The sequence below is a fragment of the Phialemonium atrogriseum genome, assembly GCF_030411735.1.
Source record: "Phialemonium atrogriseum strain 8032-3 unplaced genomic scaffold QBC33scaffold_7, whole genome shotgun sequence".
Lineage (NCBI taxonomy): Eukaryota > Fungi > Ascomycota > Sordariomycetes > Cephalothecales > Cephalothecaceae > Phialemonium > Phialemonium atrogriseum.
This window is the reverse complement of record NW_026848144.1, coordinates 719188-738556: the sequence shown is the minus strand read 5'-3', so window position 1 is coordinate 738556 and position 19369 is coordinate 719188. Positions and strand designations below refer to the sequence as shown.

Sequence of the window (19369 nt, the reverse complement as noted above, 5' to 3'; positions counted from 1 at the left end):
AGGCACTGACTTTTACAAGGCAGCAGCCTCATTGGAGGTTGAAGCTGGAAAGGCCAGCTTGATTCAAACTCAGTCAGCTCTGTGGAAGGTGTTGGAAACTTCCAATCTTTGAATGGCCACAAAGCTTGGGCCTTTTTGGCTTATGTAAAGCTGTTAGGTGGGCACAGTGGGTACCTCGATAGCCGGCCATGCCTGGCGCACGGTCTTAAGGCCAACCAGTCGTCATCCAGCAGTCGCCTGGCCTGGGTGAGTTCCAAACTCTAATACGTGACCTTGTGGAAGTACCACAGCTCGTCAACCCAAGGAACTTTCCTCCAACAACCTCCATCAACCTCAACCTGGTTTTTCACCTGTGCCATAAAATCTCCTTCCCCATTCTTCCTAGAGGGCAGGCGATCTCTCCCAATATCAACCACTTTTCTTTCACCCCATCTCTTCTCCCACCGAAGGAACAGTATCATTTGTTTACCTCTGCCCGAGACCGGCCAACCGAAGCAAGATGGCTCCCCAACCGGATCCTGATCATGTTGAGCACAAGAAGAAGGTCAACCTGACGTATGTTTTCTCTCCGATGGAGATGCCCTCTCCTTCATTTGCCGTTTGAAGGAAACTGAAAAGCTGACCTCCCTTCTAGCGATGTCTCTGGCTCCGAACGCAAGGATGTTCGTACTTTCCACAAATTGCCACATCACCAGCTCCGAGACTAACTTTTGCAAACAGGAGGATGACACCGCCACTGCCATTCTAAAGAAGAAGAAGAAGCCCAACCAGTTGATGTAGGTTTGATACCATCCAGGCCAGCCACGCATCCTGCTAACCTGTCCTCAGGGTTACCGATGCCGTCAACGATGACAACTCGATCATTGCCCTGTCAAACAACACCATGGAGACTCTCCAGCTTTTCCGTGGCGACACCGTCTTGGTTCGGGGCAAGAAGAGGAAGGACACTGTCCTGATTGTGTTGGCGGATGATGATCTCGACGATGGCAGCGCTCGTCTCAACCGAGTCGTCCGTCACAACCTCCGCGTCAAGCATGGCGATATCATCACCATCCACCCATGCCCGGACATCAAATATGTGAGTATTTTGCCAACGTGGGCTCAACGGTGGGCAAATATTAACGGAGCATTTTAATAGGCCAAGCGCATCGCTGTTCTCCCTATCGCCGATACTGTCGAGGGCATCACCGGCTCCCTCTTTGACGTCTTCCTTGCCCCATACTTCAGAGAGGCTTACCGGCCCGTCCGGCAAGGTGATTTGTTCATTGTGCGTGGTGGTATGAGACAGGTCGAGTTCAAGGTCGTCGAAGTCGAACCCCCAGAGTACGGCATCGTCGCTCAGGATACCGTTATCCACTGCGAGGGCGAGCCCATCGAGCGTGACGAGGAGGAGAATAACCTGAACGAGGTCGGCTACGACGACATCGGTGGCTGCCGGAAGCAGATGGCCCAAATCCGAGAGATGGTCGAGCTTCCGTTGCGGCATCCTCAGCTCTTCAAATCCATCGGTATCAAGCCTCCGCGGGGTGTCCTTCTCTACGGTCCTCCGGGTACTGGAAAGACCCTCATGGCTCGCGCGGTTGCGAACGAGACTGGTGCATTCTTCTTTCTTATCAACGGCCCCGAGATCATGTCTAAGATGGCCGGCGAATCCGAGTCCAATCTGAGGAAGGCTTTCGAGGAAGCCGAGAAGAATTCGCCGGCTATTATTTTCATCGACGAGATCGACTCGATCGCCCCGAAGCGGGACAAGACCAACGGCGAGGTCGAGCGTCGGGTTGTTTCCCAGCTCCTGACTCTCATGGACGGCATGAAGGCTCGGTCCAACGTCGTTGTCATGGCCGCGACCAACCGACCGAACTCGATTGATCCTGCCCTGCGGCGTTTCGGACGCTTCGACCGTGAGGTTGATATCGGCATCCCCGACCCGACCGGTCGTCTTGAGATCCTTCAGATCCACACCAAGAATATGAAGCTCGGTGACGATGTCGACCTCGAGCAGATCGCTTCAGAGACCCACGGCTATGTCGGCTCCGATGTTGCCGCGCTCTGCTCTGAGGCTGCCATGCAGCAGATTCGTGAGAAGATGGATCTGATTGATCTTGATGAGGACACCATCGATGCCGAGGTCCTCGACTCCCTTGGCGTCACCATGGACAATTTCCGCTTTGCCCTTGGCGTCTCCAACCCGTCTGCCCTTCGCGAGGTTGCCGTTGTCGAGGTCCCCAACGTTCGCTGGGAAGATATTGGTGGTCTCGAGACTGTCAAGCAGGAGCTCAGGGAGCAGGTCCAGTACCCCGTCGACCATCCCGAGAAGTTCCTCAAGTTTGGACTTTCGCCTTCCCGTGGTGTCCTGTTTTACGGTCCTCCTGGTACTGGTAAGACAATGTTGGCCAAGGCTGTTGCCAACGAGTGCGCAAGCAACTTCATCTCCGTCAAGGGTCCCGAGCTCCTGTCGATGTGGTTCGGAGAGTCGGAGAGCAATATCCGAGACATCTTCGACAAAGCCCGTGCCGCGGCCCCTTGCATCGTCTTCCTCGATGAGTTGGATTCCATCGCGAAAGCCCGTGGCGGATCCGTCGGTGATGCCGGTGGTGCTTCGGACCGAGTTGTCAACCAGCTTCTGACCGGTAAGGCATACCCCATCCAGACCCGGTAACCCCACTACTCAATTGACTGACCACCGCTAACCTTGTGACAGAAATGGACGGCATGACCTCCAAGAAGAATGTCTTCGTGATTGGCGCCACCAACAGGCCAGAGCAGCTTGACCCTGCCCTGTGCCGTCCGGGCCGTCTCGACTCGCTTATCTATGTGCCTCTTCCCGACGAGCAGGGCCGCCTCGGCATCCTGAAGGCCCAGCTGCGCAAGACGCCTATGGCTGGCGACGTCGACCTCACGTACATCGCCTCCAAGACTCACGGCTTCTCCGGTGCTGATTTGGGCTTCATCACCCAGCGTGCTGTGAAGATCGCCATCAAGGAGTCCATCTCTATCGACATCCAGCGGACCAAGGAGCGCGAGGCTGCCGGCGAAGATGTCGACATGGAAGATGAGGGCGAGGACCCTGTTCCCGAGCTGACCAAGCGGCACTTCGAGGAGGCCATGCAAATGGCCCGTCGGTCCGTCACCGACGTCGAGATCCGCCGTTACGAGGCCTTTGCCCAGCAGATGAAGAACGCCGGCCCCGGTGCCTTCTTCAAGTTCCCCGAGGCTGGCGCCGAGGCTAGCGCCAATGCGGATGGTTCTGGCAACTCGTTCGGCGATGCCGGCAACGATGATGGCCTCTACGACTAAGCTCAGCATCTGCTAGGCCTGGGCTCGGACGAGTCCAGTGTATTTTAGTTCTCATTTCTCCCTATCCTGCGTTTCCCGCCGCCTTCATAAGACGGGTGGAGATTAGAGCAGAGGCAGTTCTTTAGAAGCTAGATTTACTACCTGGCTGAAGATCGAAAGCACATGTAACACGTCATGCGATTCCTTGCGAGGTAGTGCTGCGCTTCTCGCTTAAAGAGGCTGGTTAAGAGGGAAGGGGAGGAAGGAGTCCGGTAGAGGTGGCATCAAGAGTCCGGAACACCTCGATTGGCTTTTGAGTCTACATTGGAACCCATCGTCTTTAGTACACCGGTTACGATAGATTTCGGAATTTGATTTCCTTTACATAAGTGTCCTGTGTCTGAGAAGTGTGAAATGAATGTTGCGTTTCGAAACATAATATAGGCCGAGAATGGTTCAAAGCCTACTATTCCAATTGATATTTTGTACAGATTCTATTTTTCGAGAACCCTGGCCACGAATGCCGCCACCTCCTCCGCCTTATAAGTAAGTCATCATAACATGTCGTTTCATGGGACCCGTCCAGAGGGCACGGGGCCAGGAGAAAGAGTCCCAATCCATGGAGTCGAGCCCAAAGCTCCCGTCTTGCAGCCGACTCTCCCAATTTGCCCCTGGCATCCCCCCTCCCCTATCCAAATGCAACCCCTTCCTGGCCACCTATCCGCTTCCTCCGTGTTCATTTGTAAATATATTTGCCGTCCATCCTCCTTCTCACCGGGGCAACTAAAGCCCCTTTCCTTGATTACCCACCCGCCCCCGCCCCCCTGCAAGACGGACACTCACGTGGCGCCATCCCCCTCAATCTCGCAGATCGTCTCCAGGCTCTCGCGCGTCACCTTGAGCGCCTCCTCGACGACGGCCTGCGGCACGGCCAAGCCATGAATGGTCGTCGCCGCCGCCGTCGACTTCTTATTCTTCTTGTTCTTATCCTCATCCTCCCCGGCGGCGGCCGAGCCGTTGACCTTGTTGTTGTTGTTGCCGTTGCTGCTGCTGCTGCCGTTGAGATCCACGTCGCCTGCACCGCCGCCGGAAGCGAGGGCGGTGTCCTGGCGCACGTCGTCCATGACGCGGCGGAGGAGGGCGGGGAAGGTTGTCACCTCGCCTGAGCGGAGGAGGGTGAGGGCGTGGGTCTGGATTGCTGTGGGCCAGTTGGTTGGGTGGGCGTGGAGGGAGTGGAGGAGGTGGTCTTGGATTCTGGGTGGGGTAGTTAGCTGGTGTGTTCGCTTCGCTGCTGGGGTGGTGGTGAAAAGGGGGGTGTGAGGAAGGCTGTGAGGCTGAGACTTGCACCTCTCTCTCGTCCGGCGGTGGGGTACTCACTTGGTGACATGTCCGTCCCGTATTAATAGAGAGTTAATCTGTGATCTAAGGTCTGGATCAAGCGTGGCGGGTGTGTAGCTTGTCGCCGACGCGGCCACCTTGGCCGGTGTTGATGGGCTGCCGCTCGTCATGATGGCTGTGAATGTGATGGACCGAGGAGCGTCTTGCGGCCCCTAAGGGAGTATATTCGGATGCCGTACAACTTCTGCTCCTTGCCAGCTGTGGTAATGGGTTATTATTGCAAAACCAACTCTTCGAGTTCGCCAGGGGCGCTTTACACCAGTTCTCTCTTTCAAAGGTCGGCCTTAGCCGACTGTCAGTCTGTTTGTGGAAGCGCCGCGAGAATCGCTGGCCGGGTATTTGACGAACTGCTACGGCCGGCTAGTTTCGCGAGGTGGCTTATCTGCTCTGGTTGGAGAGTTGGGAGGCCAATCCTTCACGAGATGGACGTGGACTGATCGTGGCTATCGGAATTGGGATTGACAATTGGGGAAGATTGCTGACAAGGCTGAGACCTGGGGACCTGTGACGATGGCCGCAAGGCTGAGGTTGTTCGAGATTGACGCAGGGGTTGTGTGGTTGGACAGGGGAAGGGTCAGTGGCACGTGCGCTGTCCCTGGGAGTCGAATTTTTTTGGACCCTCTCACATCCAGGCACTTGCTGTTCTGTTGCGTTCTAGCACGACCTAATAATTGACTTCCCCGGCAAAGCTACCTGGATACCATATTCCAACCAAGTATGAATTCAGGTCAAGATATTACCAAATTACAGCTCTAGATCTAAGATAATGATTATAGTTACAAGGCTAACAGGTAATGTGGAGCGGCTCTAGTTGAGTGATGCTCACTCCATTATTGTTTATACTGCCTCTAATACATATCGACGGCCTTATCATCGTAATAGAACTGACGGTCAAACGTTTGTTTCTGACTAGGATCCGTTTGTCAGGGTGTCAACTCTTGGGATTGGTGCCAGTGAGATAGATAGGCGTGTTATCCCGACACGCCACAGTCTTCTCATAGCGTTGTACACGCGGGAGTTTATACTTATCATTCCGTGATGGTGTAGCCGATCTCTTATATCGAACACGACTGCGAAACTCTAGCCAACCCAACGTGTACAACAATTTCCAAGCCCTCGTGACTCAGTTGCACCCCGATAATCCCGAGGATAATGATCCAACTGAGCTCGCCCAACAGGACATCCGGGCAGAGGCTTCAAGTAGGTCTTATTAAGAAGGACAGGGAGTTCGCAGTAGAAAAGGGTGGGATAACGAGAGCAAGGGTTTCAAATAAATCTAAAAGCAAGGAAGTCACACAAGTACCTGTCGATGTTCGAAGCGAGCAAGGACTGCGAGTATTACAGGTACTGAGCTTGGTCGGCTCTTTCCCGTTGGTGAAACCAAGAGCTGCAGGTTCTTATATTAGCAAACGGACAGATCTTGGCACTCTGGAAACAACCATATGAGATGGAAGAGCCTCCGGGATATGCCTTGCACTGGCTGTGAGACACATCCAATCAGGGCGAGGTTGTTTAATGCAAGCACAAGTCAGGAGATATCAGTCTTCTGCATGTTGGACGACTCCGCCACACACGTTGCAAACCTCGCGGCTTCTTCCATGGTTCCTTGTCAGGTCACACAACTGCTGTCTACTGCTGTCTTCCCGGATGGAAAAGCTTGCAGCATGCAGTATCCCACGTCTAGACCAACCGTCCGACCATGCCGACTTGGGCCCAGCAGTCAGTAGGATCGCAATGTGCCAAGCTCTCTCTACATTACCCACGCAGCTGAGAACCAGCAGCAGCAGCTTGGAGTCCCGCACCGTATAATCCGGCTGGCTTTCAGGTGCCAAGATGATGCTTCAGACGCACGTTGCGTGCTTTCATCGTCAATAGATTGACTTCGTTCAGTTGGCTCAGGTATGCCAGGCAAGTCTCACGGCTGGCCCCATCTCGGACTGTCTGCTACCCGTCCGTGGGGCGTCCAGCCCGCCAACCACTGCCCCAGGTGGCAGATCTCGCAGAGATTTGTACAAACATTGACATCTGGGAGGTGTGGGGGGCCCACCGGCGGGCCTCGCGAGATGGCCATCGGATGCATGTCATCTTGGATGCGAGCGATACCCCTGCTCGGCAACAGCAGGTAGGCCCGTCGATCCGTCCTTCTCGTTGGTTCGGAAGTCTAGGATTGTCGGCCGGTAATCTAGATCAGGTGTGGTTGGTGGTGTTGGGGGATTGGATGTTGGCGCTGTGACGAGTCAAGAAGCGAATCTGGCTGCAGATGCAGCGTGCTCGATTTGGAATTGGAGGGGCGACCAATATACCCAACCAGGAACTTGGTAGGCGATAGTAGGCAATAGCTATACATTTTCGTATTCAATATTGTCATAGATGGGGAAAGTTGTTTCCACTTGTTTCTTTCTCGAGCCATCTTGATGAAGGTGGCGCATGAGAGCTCTATACCTGAAGGTACTTGCAACGGGCGAACAGCAAATCTGATGGATCACTAATAGCTGCAGGATTCTCACGGATCTGTCAGCCGCCAGCTGACAATGCGAGTGGCCTAGATTGAACGTGGGCATACGGGCTGGCACGGAAAGATGGCCCCGCAGTAGAAGCAAAAGTGAGAACTCACAAGGAGATTGTGGCCAACGATGTTGATCATGCCTACCTGGGGATACCACTGATCGGATCTGCCGGGTTTAAACTCACGGTCCGATCTGATCTTCGCAAACAAGGCTGAGCTTAGAATTATTTCAGCAGGACAGGGGCCAGAGATGGAGTCCATGTCCCTTCTTCTGTCGAAACGGGCTTCCCCGGTCGAGGTCCAACATGATGGATGGTGTGCTGGCATCTGGATCATGCTCTCTCACCCAGTGACCAATATCAGAGCCTCGTTTGTCCACCTGAGGTCTCAACTGTGTTACCTACTTGCACCTGACGAGACAAAACAGGGCAGTTAGGCTAGTGGCAGTTTCCGCCTTCCCAATGAAGCGGCTCCCGTCAAGGTAGCACAGCCGACGACAACAACGCTGCGTGGCCGATTACCAGGAATATCCCGGTCGGAAATGCCGAGATCAGGGACGGAAGCATCTGGGGGCATCAAGGAGCCCAAGGAGCACCAAGGTATGTACATCTCGTATCCCGAGGAAAGCACACCTCTCTGCCCAGTCAGTCTCATATTAGAGCCCGCCGGTGTAACAATCGTAGGATCATGACAATGGGGAACCCAGCAACCAGACGAGTTTGCCTAAAGAGGAGCTCTGACAAACTCGCAATCCGTAGATGGTAGGAGGATATCGACTTGGGCTTGTATAAGATCCCCAACCGGCCTCCGTTCTAGCACGCCAACGAAGCTCTTAAACATGCATGTCTCGTCGCCTGCATGTCTAAGCTCTCGTCACCCCGGTAGTCGGCAATACTGTGGCCGAAGCCAACCTCATCGCAATCATGATTTCCCGAAGGCGTGGACTTATAATAGGAAGGACAAGAACTAATAGGCATCCACTGTCACACCGCCTAATCATCAAAACAAAGCACACCACTGGAGTGCCTCTCGAAGCAGGATCCGTCCCGCACTTACCAAACGGTCCAGGCCGGGATATAGCCCGATCGGCCTCGTCCGGGAGGAAGACAAGAATGTCGGGGAATGTAGTCATGTCAATATGTCGGTCCGAACGGCTGGGGTCGGACTTCGGACTTCGGCCGTTAGGCCCACATGAAGAGGTGGTTGCCATCTCCGATATCCATTTCTACTGACACTTGACAGGGGATAGAGGCGAGTGCTTCAAGGCGAAGGGCAGTCCGCGTTGGCTAGCCGAAGTCTACAAGCAGGCGCACTCGCAGAGATTCCGATGCTGGAAAGAGAAACTAGGAACCACAGACGACATCTGTTTGAACAACCTGCCATGCCAACGACTCGGCATCAAGTCGGAAAAAGGAATTGCAGGGGGAAGTTGCGGGGATTAGTCGAAATCCGCCTCAAGCCAACCCAAGGCTCTATCGTTTCGGGCTTTAGCGAAGGTAGTTGCCATTCAACTTCTAAAGCGTATAAGTTGAGGTTTTCACACACCGCTCACCGCCCACCGCCCACAAGTACGGTGGGGTTCATCGCCGGATCCCATCGACGGAGGCGCCAAGGCCCACTGCGGATTGCCTTCCCCACACTTCCCCGGATCTCCTTTAAGGTATATCTTACCTACCTCTGCATATGCTGTGTAGAGAGTCGACATCTCAGCCTTGTGAAACTGATGCTCCAGTTCCCTGTTGCTGTCTACGGTTTGAAGGAAATGACAAAACTCCCATGGTGTTTTCCCGGAGAGAAAGTTTGGCCATCGCCGACCAAGGCGAGTCGGTGCCAGGGAGTTACCCATTGGCGGAACGAGAAGGATTCGGCTAGGGAAATTGCTCCGGCCAGCTCTCATCATGTTCCGACAGCGGACGGACACATCCCGTGTCGCAGGCCAGAGCTCGGTAGAGGCCGGTTAGGCTTGGCTGCATCATAACCCCAAAGACGGGTAACGGTATCGAATACGCAGTAACAGGGCGGTCAGGATTGCGGAACAATTCTCCTCCCTTCCCTGCTCCCGTTGCTACCCTACCCTGCTGGGATCTTGTACATAGTAGGCAAGACGGTCAAGGGAAACTGTGCGGTGCAGCCCGTAGCCCGTAGCGTAGCCCGCGGCGCCACGCTCCATGCATGACACGTTGCGCGGCTCGAGATGCAAGGAGCACCGGCGAACTGTGGGAAATACAACTTTCTTGCTGTCGCTGGGTCCTCTTGCGTGCCGACCATAAGCCAGCGTTGGATGGCATCAAGATTGGTACGCAAAATCTGATTTGGAGGATTCCGGATCCACTCCCAGACCGGTGCCTTAGGTGTGCATCATGATGCTTGATCTGCCTTGTCCGGTGGGACGGCAATAGATGGCAATGGGAGAAAAGGAAATCATCGGCGGGCATCGGGGGTGTCGTGGCACCCATGGCAGTTTCCTTGGCAGCCACGCCAACAATCCCCGATGGACGGATCCCGGACGCAGCGGCCGCAAAGGACACGAGGTCTGCGTGTTAGTTAGCTATTCCAGGCCAACTGACATGACGGATGAGGCGTCAGCTCTTGCAAGGTTTCCCAAGGCGGGTGTGTGTGTGTGTGTGTGTGTGTGTGTGTGTGTGTGTGTGTGTGTGGAATCCTGTGTGGGATGTCCAGACTCGGCCACATAGCCGAGAGAAAGGGCTGGACTTTTGCCATCAACCAGATCTGGCAAAATCTAAACCTGCCAGGAAGGGCAAGTCGATGATGGCAGATCACAGAGGCCCAGCGCCATTGCCAGGCCCAGCGGTGGGAAGCGATTGAATCGCCGAGTGACAAGTGAGACGGAGAACAGAGGGGAGACACCAGATGCGATATCACATCTCACTTTCCCAAAACCCAACCATGGAAAAAGCGGGATCCTGTCATGGTTCACAAGGCACACAGAGCCTGTCCCGGGAGCGCACTTGAGACAAGGTAGGTACGTGTAGTTAAAGCTCGGAGGAAGGTTGCGGCACCGCTTGTTCCCGCCGGGTTCCATGTCCCCACCCCACCCCACCCACTCCATCCAATTTTGCGGACGGGCCGGGAGTGTCCCAAGTATTAGTGGTGTATACAGTGCAGCAAGCCCTGCCGCCGCGGCCAAGCGTGACATCCACGGCACCTCTTAGTGCATGGAACCATGGAAGGGAACTCGGGGAGCCTACCCCCACCTCCCAGAGGAACCTAGGCGCTTGTTGTACTGTACGGGGTACTGTACGGATGTACATACCTAATTACATAAGGTGTCGCAGTACGGATACATGTAGTCCATACCTACCTAAGGTACCTTACCTCTGCCGACTAACCCAAATGTAAATGTGTATATCTAGGTGTACAATACATGCGTACAGACACCCACACACTTTTATATAATACCTGCCTACACCTTACCTAGGATATGTTGTATGCATGCAGCCTGCTGCACACGTCTGAAGTGCAAGGCGGTGAGGGAGTGCTGGGTTCGAGCCGTTTGGCTGTTCCAGCTTCCGGCAGGCATGGCACGCTAGCTCGTGGCAGTGTTTTGGCTGCACTCTGGCAAGATCTGGCACCTCCAAAACCAGACTAGGGCTGCCAAACCCCGGCCTCACAATTTGCACCTCTCAACTCAAGGTCTAGCACATGGAGCGAGTGTAGCGTACGCTTCAGTGACTACCTGCGCTACCGATGCAACACTACCACACTACGTGTCGTCGCACACGGCTACACGACATGGCCCGGCGGCGGCGGGGAGGGGCTGTCGAGCTGTCGAGCCGGCAAGGCCTTCGCGCCCGAGTCCCGCAACTTCCCCGTGACACCAGCCGGCCCCAATCATGCCAAGCGAATATGCATCTAATGTACTATGTACTATGCAGTAGAGAGAAGCCGCAGGTCTGGGCCCTCTTAGAACGCTTCCAATTGAAGACGCTGCCTGTCTTGTAGCTCTGGTTGGCTGCCAGCACATGGACCCCTGCCCGCGCGCCTTCTGGGGAGGGGCATTGTGCCACGATGCAGTGAACGAACTACATAGTACTTTGCATGCACTACCTACTCTGTACCAAAGCAGGGTACCGCACCCGTACCGGAGTACTCGACTTTTTGTGGACGTGCCGCCAATCTGGGGACCCCAATTTCTTCCCTCCTCGACATCCTCCCTAAAAGTGTACGCTCGTTTTCAAACACCGCTCTCTTTCTTCGGCTTGGGCCAAACTTGGGAGTTCTGCAAACCAATCTCTCGCCTCTTCTCTCTCCCTCTCTCCCGCTTTCCACAGTAGCATCGCTGCTGGGCCAAGGCTGCTTCTGGAGCCATCTCGAATAAGACCGACCCACCATTGATCGCTTTTGCCACAGACACCCGTCAGCTGCTCAAACCCAGCCCCACCTCGATCGATCGCCTTGGCCGTGGACGCCATATCTTCTCGTCGTTCAATTCGACCTCGAAATTGCCCCCCGTCTGCCGCTTGTTTGATCACACGGCAAGGCAATGAACGGGATCAGTTCTCGTCAATAACTCTGTGGGTGCAAGCTCCCACAGGCCCTTCCGACCTTCTTCTTCTACCTACCCGCCTTCCCCTAACTCCTCTTCCTTCCCCAGGCAAAGGATGGATGCGTTACACCTGCATGCCGTCGTCAACCAGACGGCGCCATGCTCGCCGGCCGAGACGGTTCTGCTCAACGCCGAACTTTGGTACCCGGCGGTCCTCCTCCTGGCCTTCATCTCGTCGGCCGCCACTTACAGCATCTTGACCTCGAGAAGCGAAGAGGAGCTCGTCGAGCCCACCGCCACGGGCCCCGATGGGAAGCCCCTGCCCGTCACGAAGCGCAAGAGGGAGGATATCCGCCGCCTGGTCGTGGAAGCGCATATTGGGACCGCCGCCCGTCGCGTGTTCCAGTATCTTTCTGCTGCCGTTGTCCTCACCTTCTTGGCAGACTTCGTTACTGTTATAGTCCACGTTTTTCACCCGGACAAGAGCGGCACGGCCTCTGGCTGGTGGTGCGGCGAGGAGAGGATTGTAAGTTTCGCCTGCCCACCTGCCGCCTGTCCGCCTGCACATGGGGTGGCCCGGCCCGGCCTGGTCCCTGCTTACAAGGTTTTTTCTTATTTTAGGTTTACATTGCGGGCTCATTCTTCTTCTACGTCTACTTCCTAATATCCCTCGTTCAATGGCACGACGTCCCAAATCTCGTCCACTGCGTCGTCTGGACGCTAGCGCTGGTGGGCGAAATCATAATACTCCTCGCGTCGATCGTCCGAGTCTCTGGCTGGCATTGTGTGATAAGGGACGTCCAGATCTGGCACGTCAATATGGTCTATGGACCCGACAGATGGGACCTTGCCGATCTCATTCTCGCTACAACCCGAGTCTCCCTGCTCATTGGTCTCTTGTTCCTATACACCGCCGTCGCGGCACAGCGATACCGGAAGCAGCGCCGGATCCTGGTCGACGAAGCTAACCATTCCGAGTCGGACGAGGAGACACCACTCTTAAACGGCCACCACCAGCCAGGGTACCACACCCAAAACGACAGCCAGCGGGGCCATCGACATTCCCGGAGCGACTCCAGCCATGGCAATCCTAATGGCACTGCCGACGCTGGCCACCAGGAGGAAGAGGCCGCTTTCTACCGCCCAGATAAACTGCCGCACAAGACCTGGTTCGAGTACTGTCGCGGCTACTCCGTCTTCTTTCCTTACCTGTGGCCGAGCAGATCCGCCAAACTCAGGGGTGTCGTCCTCATCTGCGTCGTATTGGTCATGTTTCAACGCGCGGTGAACGTCATGGTCCCATATCAGCTCGGGGTCGTCACCAATCAACTGAAGAAGGAGTATGAGGGCAGCCATCACATGCCTTGGGTCCAGCTGTGCCTCTTGATTCTATATAAGTTATTGCAAGGCCAGTCTGGATTGATCGGCTCCATCCGGTCAATACTATGGATCCCCGTCTCGCAGCACACGTACAGGGCGCTGACCACAGCTGCGTTCGAACACGTACACTCGCTATCGCTGGACTTCCACCTGGGGAAACGGACCGGAGAGGTGCTTTCGGCGCTTAACAAGGGCGCAGCCATCAACACCTTTCTAGAACAGGTCACCTTCTTCGTCCTTCCCATGGTAGTCGATCTCTTCGTGGCCATCATCTTCTTCTACATCGCCTTTGGGCCGCTGTACTCGCTCTGCGTCTCGGTCATCACGTTCTATTACCTCTACGTGTCGGTCCAGATGGCCCAGACGCGTGTGGACCAGCGCAGGGACATGGTCAACGCCGACCGAGAAGAGGAGGCCGTCAAAAACGACTCCATCACCTCGTACGAGACCGTCAAGTACTTCAATGCCGAAGCCTTCGAGTTCAACCGCTACCGAGAAGCGATAAAGGCGTTTCAGGTAGCAGAAGCACAGGTCACAATGGGCATTCAGCATATGAACATGGCTCAAGCCTCTGTCTTCATGTTCGGCATATTTGTCACCCTGATGATCTGCGGGTTTGAAGTCACCCATGGTACCCGGGATGTCGGCGATTTTGTCCTGCTCATAACCTACCTCAACCAGCTGCAGGGCCCGCTCAACTTTTTCGGCTCCTTCTACCGCACCATCCAACAGGCGATGATCTCTGGCGAGAGGCTCCTGGAGTTATTCAAGATCCAGCCGAACGTTTTTGATGCTCCGCACGCGGAGGAGCTTAAGGAGTGCGAGGGCAACATCCGCTGGAACCAAGTCAAGTTTTCCTACGACCGGCGAAGGCCGGCACTTCGAGATCTCAGCTTTGAATGCGCCCCAGGGACAACGACGGCGTTCGTCGGGGAATCTGGAGGAGGGAAATCGACAGTCTTCCGGCTCATGTTCCGCTACTACAACTGCCAAGAGGGCAGCATCGAGATTGATGGCCGGGATGTCAAGGATGTGACGATCGACTCTGTTCGACGGTTCATCGGCGTTGTCCCGCAGGACACCATCCTCTTCAACGAGACTCTGATGTACAATCTTAAGTACGCCAACCAGGATGCCACTGACGAGGACGTGTTCGACGCCTGCCGTGCCGCTGCAATTCATGACCGGATCATGGGCTTCCCCGACGGCTACGATACCAGGGTTGGAGAGCGAGGGCTTCGACTGAGCGGAGGGGAGAAGCAACGGGTGGCGATCGCGCGGACGATCCTGAAGAAGCCAAAGATCATCATGCTCGACGAGGCGACGTCTGCTCTGGACGGTGAAACGGAACAGAAGATCCAGTCAAAGTTGATTAGCGGCAACTTTGGCCAGGGCCGCACGTTGCTGATTATTGCGTAAGTCCAAAAAGAGGGCGAGGTTAAAGAGCGATTGCAGGAAAAGAATTTAGCTAACCATTGGCCACCAAACGTGACAGCCACCGTTTGTCAACAATCACCCACGCCGACCAGATTGTCGTCCTGCATTCCGGCACGATTGTCGAGAAAGGCACTCACGAAGAGTTGTTAGCTCTTCGCGGGAAATATGCCACCATGTGGGAGAAGCACTGCCGTGCTGAGAGAGCGGTGCACGCAGCTCGGGTTGCCACCACGAAGGCTAATAAACTTCTGGCCCAAGCCAACATCTCGAACTCCGGAGAAGGTCAAGCAGATGACCCCTCCGACGGGTATGCAAGCATGGCCTCGTCAACCATGCTGCAGACCGGTCTTAACTCGCCTGACGGTGCGACCTCTGGGTCCCAGCGAGACGACGCATCCCTCGCAGCCTCGTCGCCCTTCGATGAAGAGCTGCCAAATGACGGGTCCAGCCATGGGTCGCCGTACGAAACATTACTCGGGGCATCGGACCGCGCGTCAAACGGGGCATGTAACCAAACAGAAACACGGCACAATGGGCGGCCTCGACACGGCGGCTCCCAGACTCCACCATGACATTCTGGCAATGCCCTAACCCTGCACGCTCCCACTTATATGGTTCGTTTCGGGGCCTCCCCTTCGGCTCACCCCACATAAGCGAACCGTATAAGTGGGGGCGGGCACGATTAGTCCCTATACCATTTAGCGACCACGACGACATCTTCGGTATCTTATCCACCTTTTTTCCCGTGGTTAGATGCGGTTCTTTGTGCACGACGACAATCCCCATAATACCCATCTCGTCCTCCTTCACCACGATTGAAAGGTTTCGAAGCCTTGAATTGGGCGATACCCTGATTTTTGAACGGCCTGCTTTTAAACAGGGTCCCACGACACGATATCCAACACACTTCCACCTCAACCCTAACACGACGAGCACACCATCGGCTTCAATTCATTGTTTTATATACTAATCTAATTCGCCCTGGCATTAATGTTGCTTGATGAGAGATGAAATACCCAACCCCCCCCCCCAATTGCATGGGCGCGGCGTTCTTGGTCCCGCACAGGACCTGTGCGGTCAGCTTAAAAAGCTCCACAGGTTGCTGTGTGGGTTGTCTTTAGCTAAAGAGGGGCTGCTTGAGGGAGTCCTGGCTGGCTCAAACTGGTTGGTTTGCGGTGCATTTTGGAAGTTGAGCATTTTACAGGCGAGGGTGTTTTTCTTTTTTCCTTTTCATATCCTTTCCGTTTCTATTTTCTTCTTTTGGGTTGGTTCACATTTTCGTTTCCTTGATCAGGTGCGCTGATAGACTCCGGAAGATATTTGGGGGTCGCTACAGTTGCGTTAATACAGGAAGACGACGCTACATCAGCGAGGCAAATGTTTGCAGAAAACTGAGGTCCTTTGGGCTTTTTGGGGGGGCGACGGTACGAATGGAAGGGAGGCGGGGGGGAAGGAAGGATCAAGCATTGGGCTGGCACTTTGCTTCAAGATAGTAGGCCTACGGCATGGACATGCATTGCCCAAACTGCCTGCCGAAATACGAACGACGACAGATCACGTTGATGACACCTAAGAACTCGGTCTTTCCGCCTGTGAATCGCCAGAAGTGAGTCGTATCCAGGGGTGCCAAGGTGCAATCTCCCGGAAACATGGCGGGTGGTTGTTGACATTGGGAAGGTTTGAGCTTGTACTGGTAGTGTATGGCACGTAAGCATCAGATGGGTGGGCTCAAGGGGCAGCAGAGACACCTCAAGCTTGTGTCGTGTCCATCAGGGTGGCAATATCCGGTCTCTCCACGGATAATCATGTCATACCCTAACAGTGAATGTAGAACACTGTAAACAGTCTAGATAGTGCCGTCCTTGGCATGATTCAGGGGGTAAGTAGCAGATGGAAATCTACGCTGGTCTCAAGCGCCTGTCTATCTGTCTGCCTACAAATGATGAGAAAATATATATAACCCGTATATATATATATATACATACATACGTCGCTCATCCCCAGTATCTCGACCCGTCATTAAAGGGGAAAACGCCGCTTATGACCCCTAGGTACCTTTTCCGAGCCCCTGATGACGTACACAGCATAAACCGCGGGGAGCCAAGCAGAGAACAGGCTGGATTAGTTCTCACGCCGCAGGAACATTTCGAGGCCAAGATGGAAAAGAGAAGAGGGGGAAAAAAAAGATCTAATACAGCGATCTCTACAAGCCCAACAGAGACGGAAAGGAAAGGGAAGAAAAAATCAACTCGGACCCTCCCCGCCGTTCCCGTTCCCGTTCCTCCCCTCAAGCAGAAGCTTCGGCTTGATATAGTCCTCGTCCAGCTGCCTGAACAGCGCAGACGGGTCCTCGGTGCGGAACAGCTGGCGGATGGCCGCCGTGGCCGTGATGGGCTGCCCGTCGCCTCCCGAGAGGGGACTGCTGGCGTTGACGTCGGCGACGTCATCGCCACCAACACCACCACCAACACCACTGCGCGACAGTGGGGTGGTGGACCGCCGGCGCGGGGCCGGCGGCGGCAGGTCTGAGGTGTCGATGTCGATATCGCTGCCAAAGTCCGAGTCGGTCGTGTTGCCCGACGACGGCCCGAGCAGCTCCGACCTCTCCAGGTCGTCTCCGGTCGCGACCCTCGCCAACGACCCCTTCTTGCCGAGGCTCACGGGGCGCCCGGCCGTGTTGGGCGACCGGTGGCCCGACGCCCAGCCGCTGGGATCGGCGCGCCTGTCGCGGCTGCCGCCCGGCCGCCTCCCGTTGGGGCTGGGGCCCGTGGCGGCGGGGGCGGGGATGCTGCCCAGCGAGAGGGCGGATCCGCGGGTCGGGCGGGGGCCGAAGCCGATGGCGGTGCCGCCGCCGGTGCGCTTGTAGTAGCTGCCGCCGCCGATGGCCTCGATGTCGAACTCGTCGTCCGAGTCGATCTCGTCGACAACGCCAGTGCGGATCTCGAGGATCTCGAGCATGCGCGCCGTGGTGCCGCCGAAGATGATCACCGTCAGCACGACCACGACGAGCACCGTCGCCTTGAGGGCCCTGATGTCGTCTCCCGTCAGCAGGGCCGCGAGGGCGACACCGACGGCCCCGCGCAGGCCGGCCCAGAACAGCATCGCCTGGTAGTTGTAGGGCAGCTCGCCGGTCGGTTCCCTCCCGCGGCGGCGGGCGCGGTAGCGGATGAACCAGTTGATCGCCCGCGAGAGGGGGAACACGGCAACCCACCTCGCCGCGCAGACGGCGACTACGGTCACCATGATGAGGAGCGGCTGGTACTGGAGGTTGTCATCGGTGAAGAGGGAGAGACCCAGGTAGATGAAGATGAAGTTCTCGGAGAGCTGGGCGAGGACTTGGAACAAATACTTGGTCGTCAGCTGCGTGCGCCTCGACATGTTGAAGTATGCGTAATGCTTGAGCGTGATACCGCAGAATAGCAGTGACACGATTCCTAAATTATGCCATCAGCGGAGAAGCTCGAGATGCTACAAAGAGGGCCGTTCGCCTACCAGACATGTGAATGGCCTGAGAGAAAAAGTAGGTCGCGTAGGCGACGAGAATGATCAGACAGGTCTCGATCTTGGGATAGCGACGGACGTATGTGTGTTTCAACACTAGAGCGGTCAAGATCCCCACGCCAGCTCCGATGATCAAGCTGCCGAAGAAGTCCCTCAAGAAGATCCAGATAGCCCAGAGGAGGCCCAAAAACCCGAGAGTATGACCACCCCCTGCCTTCGCCTTCTGCGCGGACTCGAATATGACGATGGCGACGGCGTCGTTGAGGATCGACTCGCCAAAGATGATGGTGTAGAGCTTCGGATCAACCTTGTACGAGTTGAAGATGGCCATGATCGTGACGGGATCCGTCGCGGAGAGAGTCGCGCCCACGGAGATGGCGTCAATCCAGTTCATGCTCAGCCCTTCCAGCGGGATACGAGTGTAGAGCCATAGGATGAGGCCGATGACGACTGCAGACAGGAAGGTACCGGCGAAGGCGAAGGTTAAGATCGTCCCGATGTTTCGGAAGAAGTTCGCTTGGTGGAGCTCGTAGCCCGAGGAGAGGATGATGGGTGGGAGGAGGAGGTTGAAGAAGATCTGGTAGTCAAAGCTGACAATGTCTCGGATCGAATCGTCGGTCACCCGAAGAATCAGGCCAACGGTCATTCCTGCAAACAGCATCAGATCAGACTGATGATATATATACGGACGGGGAGTGCATTGCTTTGCGTGGCGTACCTGCGAAGATGGAGATGACGGTCTCATGCACCGCGGTGACCTTCCTCTGCTGGAGAATATAGCTCGTAAAGAAGGCCACTATGAGTAGCATGATCAGGATGAAGAGAGCCCATGATGACAAGACCTCCTGCTCTGAGGAGTCGTGACCTGTACAGAGAGATTGTTAGATGGCTAGAGTCGGAGTTTCTCGCTCGCGCCAAGGAAGGTGGGAAGGTGGAAAGGTGGCAGTGACATACCCTCAGGATCCGATCCCTCAGAAGCCCGTCCTGCAAGGGGAGGTCAATTAGCAAGCTGTGCAGTGAGCAGAGAAGCAGTTGACTTTGCTCGGACATCGTGAAGGCGGCGTACTAGTGAGCTCTACGACGGAGCCGGCAATATCCGCCAGCATGCTTGGCAAACAGCGACGTCTTGGTCAATTGTCTTGGCTTTGAGAGGCGCGCGGCTCGATTAAGATCGAGCAGAATGGAAGGAGAGCCAGTAAACATGGAAATGAGGGCGATGCAGAGATGGATTTGGAGGTTACCAAGTAGGTTCTAGTGGTGTGGAAAGTCGCCAGCTTTCCTGTCCTCTTTGTCGGTAGTAGCAACCTTATCGCAAGCTACAGCGTAATCGCCGTGTTGCTCAGCCTCGCCCTGATAATAACCTG

At 55.5% G+C, this 19369-nt stretch overlaps 5 protein-coding genes across 5 annotated transcripts; 3 read left to right on the top strand and 2 right to left on the bottom strand.

Moving 5' to 3' along the window:
* Positions 1-198: 198 nt before the first annotated feature.
* On the top strand, positions 199-3766 carry QBC33DRAFT_532732 (P-loop containing nucleoside triphosphate hydrolase protein). The gene is made up of 6 exons (XM_060427400.1): positions 199-555; positions 635-662; positions 721-776; positions 829-1078; positions 1139-2630; positions 2702-3766. Exons 1-6 carry the CDS (start codon positions 500-502, stop codon positions 3295-3297), a joined length of 2478 nt encoding a protein of 825 aa, XP_060285455.1. The 5' UTR covers positions 199-499; the 3' UTR covers positions 3298-3766.
* Positions 3698-5189, bottom strand: QBC33DRAFT_532728 (uncharacterized protein). The gene is made up of 3 exons (XM_060427399.1): positions 4932-5189; positions 4654-4872; positions 3698-4530 (listed from the first exon to the last, which is right to left on the bottom strand). Exons 2-3 carry the CDS (start codon positions 4782-4784, stop codon positions 4116-4118), a joined length of 546 nt encoding a protein of 181 aa, XP_060285454.1. The 5' UTR covers positions 4785-4872; positions 4932-5189; the 3' UTR covers positions 3698-4115.
* A 2822-nt stretch (positions 5190-8011) lies between these two features.
* QBC33DRAFT_348050 (uncharacterized protein) lies at positions 8012-9223 on the top strand. Its single transcript, XM_060423815.1, has one exon. The coding sequence runs from the start codon at positions 8508-8510 to the stop codon at positions 9156-9158; it is 651 nt and encodes a 216-aa protein (XP_060285453.1). The 5' UTR covers positions 8012-8507; the 3' UTR covers positions 9159-9223.
* A 2376-nt stretch (positions 9224-11599) lies between these two features.
* On the top strand, positions 11600-15290 carry QBC33DRAFT_347923 (uncharacterized protein). Its single transcript, XM_060423814.1, has 4 exons — positions 11600-11715; positions 11796-12213; positions 12309-14482; positions 14563-15290. Exons 2-4 carry the CDS (start codon positions 11803-11805, stop codon positions 15074-15076), a joined length of 3099 nt encoding a protein of 1032 aa, XP_060285452.1. The 5' UTR covers positions 11600-11715; positions 11796-11802; the 3' UTR covers positions 15077-15290.
* A 1193-nt stretch (positions 15291-16483) lies between these two features.
* QBC33DRAFT_347914 (Sodium/hydrogen exchanger family-domain-containing protein) lies at positions 16484-19155 on the bottom strand. Its single transcript, XM_060423813.1, has 4 exons — positions 18960-19155; positions 18724-18870; positions 17997-18653; positions 16484-17938 (listed from the first exon to the last, which is right to left on the bottom strand). The coding sequence occupies exons 2-4, from the start codon at positions 18812-18814 to the stop codon at positions 16749-16751; spliced, it is 1938 nt and encodes a 645-aa protein (XP_060285451.1). The 5' UTR covers positions 18815-18870; positions 18960-19155; the 3' UTR covers positions 16484-16748.
* Between the last annotated feature and the right edge of the window lie 214 nt (positions 19156-19369).

Bases quoted from the DNA above. Each gene is read 5' to 3' on its own strand.
- QBC33DRAFT_348050 (XM_060423815.1), top strand. From the start codon at position 8,508: ATGCTGGAAAGAGAAACTAGGAACCACAGACGACATCTGTTTGAACAA.
- QBC33DRAFT_347914 (XM_060423813.1), bottom strand. From the start codon at position 18,814: ATGCTACTCATAGTGGCCTTCTTTACGAGCTATATTCTCCAGCAGAGG. The intron at 18,654-18,723 runs GTACGCCACGCA...TGCTGTTTGCAG, and splicing joins CGTCATCTCCATCTTCGCAG to GAATGACCGTTGGCCTGATT. The intron at 17,939-17,996 runs GTAGGCGAACGG...GGCATAATTTAG, and splicing joins TCAGGCCATTCACATGTCTG to GAATCGTGTCACTGCTATTC.
- QBC33DRAFT_532728 (XM_060427399.1), bottom strand. From the start codon at position 4,784: ATGACGAGCGGCAGCCCATCAACACCGGCCAAGGTGGCCGCGTCGGCG. The intron at 4,531-4,653 runs GTGAGTACCCCA...TACCCCACCCAG, and splicing joins CGGGACGGACATGTCACCAA to AATCCAAGACCACCTCCTCC.
- QBC33DRAFT_347923 (XM_060423814.1), top strand. From the start codon at position 11,803: ATGGATGCGTTACACCTGCATGCCGTCGTCAACCAGACGGCGCCATGC. The intron at 12,214-12,308 runs GTAAGTTTCGCC...TTCTTATTTTAG, and splicing joins GGTGCGGCGAGGAGAGGATT to GTTTACATTGCGGGCTCATT. The intron at 14,483-14,562 runs GTAAGTCCAAAA...CAAACGTGACAG, and splicing joins CGCACGTTGCTGATTATTGC to CCACCGTTTGTCAACAATCA.
- QBC33DRAFT_532732 (XM_060427400.1), top strand. From the start codon at position 500: ATGGCTCCCCAACCGGATCCTGATCATGTTGAGCACAAGAAGAAGGTC. The intron at 777-828 runs GTAGGTTTGATA...ACCTGTCCTCAG, and splicing joins AAGAAGCCCAACCAGTTGAT to GGTTACCGATGCCGTCAACG. The intron at 1,079-1,138 runs GTGAGTATTTTG...GCATTTTAATAG, and splicing joins CATGCCCGGACATCAAATAT to GCCAAGCGCATCGCTGTTCT.